At 35.6% G+C, this 3,527-nt stretch overlaps 1 protein-coding gene across 1 annotated transcript; it reads right to left on the bottom strand.

The window, feature by feature from the left end:
- Positions 1-2,547: 2,547 nt before the first annotated feature.
- On the bottom strand, positions 2,548-3,225 carry LOC141638134 (uncharacterized). Its single transcript, XM_074447553.1, has one exon. The coding sequence runs from the start codon at positions 3,223-3,225 to the stop codon at positions 2,548-2,550; it is 678 nt and encodes a 225-aa protein (XP_074303654.1).
- Positions 3,226-3,527: the final 302 nt, after the last annotated feature.

The following is a 3,527-nucleotide window of genomic DNA, read 5'->3' as shown; positions in this document are numbered from 1 at the left end:
GTGCCAGGATCTGAGCGTCCCCTTCCTGATCCGAGCGGATCCCAAGATAGAACAGCCCGTGCCACAGCACGGGACGAGTGGATCATGGCAGGACTAGCAACGAGGATCCACGCATTTCCTTCGGGAGTAACATTTTCTCAAGTTTTCTTAGGGTCTTAATAGTCATTTAAGCCCTGAGTAACCCTAATCCTTGTACCTAATCTTTATATAAATACCCCTTTGTACTACCTAGATTAGCATGAACTCTTAATCAATTCTTAATCCCATCTTATGCTCTCTTAAATTAGTCTTAATTTAGTTGTAATACAATTCTCAATATTAATCACATCTTAATCTTTCCTTAATTTCTCTATTGTTCTTCTTTTTATTTGGGTAATTAGAAGATTATTTGGGTTTATTTGGAGGATTAACAACCTTCCATCAATCATCAAGTACTTCTATTATTCTTTGCTTTATTATTTGGATCATCTTCATAGGTATAATTCCTTCTTTACCCTTGCTTAATTATTGTTAATCACTTTCATTTATTCATCATATTTTGCTTTGTTAGTATGATTGACAACCTTATTAACATGCTAAACTTGATCATGAATGAGTAGTTTCTTTAGCTAGGGTTAGTGGGGAATTAGGGGAAACAAACATGGGGATTGATCTATGCTTAATCTAATATGTTCTCATAATTAATTTGCTTGCTTGTAGTGATTTCAACTTATGCACATGTTATGTTTGATGAAATACGAGCCTATGAATCCTTGCATTTTTTTATCCAACTCGAGCATCATTAGACCATGCATAGAGTTGAATAGAAAGGATTAAGTCGACTTGTAGGTGTTGTACAGTCTAGACGACTCGGCTCCGGGACCCAAACCTTCTTAGGGATTGTAAGATATACACTAACTCGATCCCATCACAACAATAAGTGCTTGCATCTAATTGAGAACATGTTTGTATGATCTACTCCCATGAATCCCCGATGAACCCATGACACCCTAGTGCCTTTAATCATTTATTTACAACCCCTCTATTTACTTTGCTTTGTTTTCATTAATTTACTTTCATCTTGTTGATTAGTTTAGATTATACATCACCTCAACCCAAATTGTGACACCCTAAGACATAGCTATTTACAATTGAGAATCCTACATCAATACCCGTCCCTTGGGATCCGACCTTTACTTACCTCTTTACTAAGAGTAGTTTGTGAAGTTATAAATATTGTTTTGGTTGGTAGCTTTTGACGACGAGTTTCGATACTGCACCAAATATCGTGAAAACAGGCTATACAAAGACAGACATATTCGCCCGACACTACCCTCCATACCCGAAACATACATGGAGACACAAGTTGTGAAATTACACTGAGTAAGCATGTAAAGCGATTACTTAATCTACATATTCAGCCACACATACGAGGGAAGCATAAAGAACCAAACATTAAGACGAATAAGGGTATAAAACCGAGTTAAGGGACGAAATTTCAACACTTTTTCGAGTAACATATCACCGTTACCTCAAAAGCTCTTTAATCTTCAAATAAACGGTCCACAAAGCACGAGTCTTCCTCCAGACCTTCAAATCCTTCGCCTAGGAGCAAGAAAACGAGTTGTCTAAGCTAAAAATCGAAGCTTTAGTAAGTTGGCCGAAAAACGAACTTCCACAAGGGTGGAACTTTCTTACCTAGAAAGTTGAAGGACAGAAAGGGGAAGCTAATGGCACAAAAATCAAAGGAAATGGATGAGAAATGAGGGAGAAATCTGGGATTGGATATGGATGATTAATGGTGTTTTATTGTTTGTGTGAGTTGAATGTGTCGTACAAAAAGCAAGGGTGAAGAAGAATGAAAAACAGGCGGGTGAAAAGGCAACAACAAAAATAGATTATATGAGTGTGTGAGAGGGAGTTTGAAATAAAATAATGAGAGTAGGTGGGTGTGTTGTCGACATGAGATTGGTTCGGAATAATCTAGTCTCACAAGAGAAATGTGACGGTCTTTTGCTAGAAGGAAATTACGTCTCAAGTCCACTATAACTTAAGACGGAAATTATTATTATTATTATTATTATTATTATTATTATTATTATTATTATTATTATTATTATTATTATTATTATGATTATTATTATTATTATTACTATCTAACTAAAAATATTTGTTTTTATATAAGCTAAGCTTTAAAAATATAATATTTATAGAAATCATGCTTAAAAATGAAATTAATTAGACGGAAAATTCACGTGGTACCCTCGAACTTTGTCATTTTGTACGTGGTACCCAAATTTTTAAGTTTGTTTACATGATACCCTCCATGTTTGATTTTCATGCATAACATGCCCTTTTGTCGCTATAAAAAAACTCAATTGCGTATAACTCCTAGACCGGAATTCAGAATCCATCAATTTTTTTTCTTAAAATGATTATCTCTTTTTTTTTTGGGGGGGAAATGTAAGTGATATATTAATGCCCAACAAACAATTACAGCCAGAGATAACCTCTCTAGCGCATTACATGTCTCGTTCCAACTTTGTTATCCACGATTGGAGTCTCCTATTACTGGATCCTACACAGCTTTTTTAGTTGCAGAATGAAAAGTCCCTTCACCTGCTTTATAACAACAGCAGGTAAAGGTAGTACATGATCAATTCGACATCTATTTCTAGCATACCAGATGTTATACATGACATGAGCCATAGAAGCCGCAATTATGTGCTTCCTTAAAAGGGACCGGTTTCTGTACCCTATCCACCAAGAGATCACAGACTGGTTAGGGATAGGAAAATCTAACCATTCTGCCATCTGATGCTTGCAATGTTGACTGAAAGGGCATAAAAAAAACAGATGATCAAGGGATTCTTCAGCTCCACCACATAGAAAACAGCAATTTCCCTGAGTGATATTCATTTTCATCAGTATATCTTGGGTTAGCAATCTATTCTGAGCAACCAACCATATAAAAAACGCATGCTTGGGGAGCATTATCCTATTTTGAATCCAAGGGTACCAGTGGACATCAGCAACTTCCTCTGCCAGCCAAGAGTAACCCACCTGAACAGAATACTCCTGATCAGGCCCCCTCCAGTTCTCATTAAAAATTATTTGCTTGAATCTATTTTTAACCTCACATATACGTTTCCAGTCCCAACTAGAGCACATAGAAGGCTCATAGTCCTTCCAAATGATTATCTCTTTGTATTCTACAATTTGAGGAAAAAAATTGTCGGCTGACATTTGATAGAGTTTTTTTCAACGAAAAACTCAAATCAACCATATTGACGATCTTAAATTTTAGAATGACCATTTTTGTTTTATCAATTTATAGATCTCGAAGAGGTAATCAATTTTTTAAAAAAAAATTAGTCAATTCTGATTTCTGGTCTATGATTTATGCTCAATTGAAAATTTTAAAAACAATAAAAATGGCACATTGTGCTTGAAAATCAAATCTTAAGGATATCATGTGCAGAAACTTTAAAAGTTGGGTACCACGTGCAAAATGGCAATGTTCGAGGGTACCACGTGAATTTTCCGTT

Source organism: Silene latifolia, chromosome 2 (genome assembly GCF_048544455.1).
Source record: "Silene latifolia isolate original U9 population chromosome 2, ASM4854445v1, whole genome shotgun sequence".
In the NCBI taxonomy this organism is placed as follows: domain Eukaryota; kingdom Viridiplantae; phylum Streptophyta; class Magnoliopsida; order Caryophyllales; family Caryophyllaceae; genus Silene; species Silene latifolia.
Note: the sequence above shows the minus strand (reverse complement) of the source record. Positions and strands in the feature narration are given on the sequence as shown.

Excerpts from the sequence above, each read along its gene's own strand:
- LOC141638134 (XM_074447553.1), bottom strand. The coding sequence starts at position 3,225 with ATGTCAGCCGACAATTTTTTTCCTCAAATTGTAGAATACAAAGAGATA.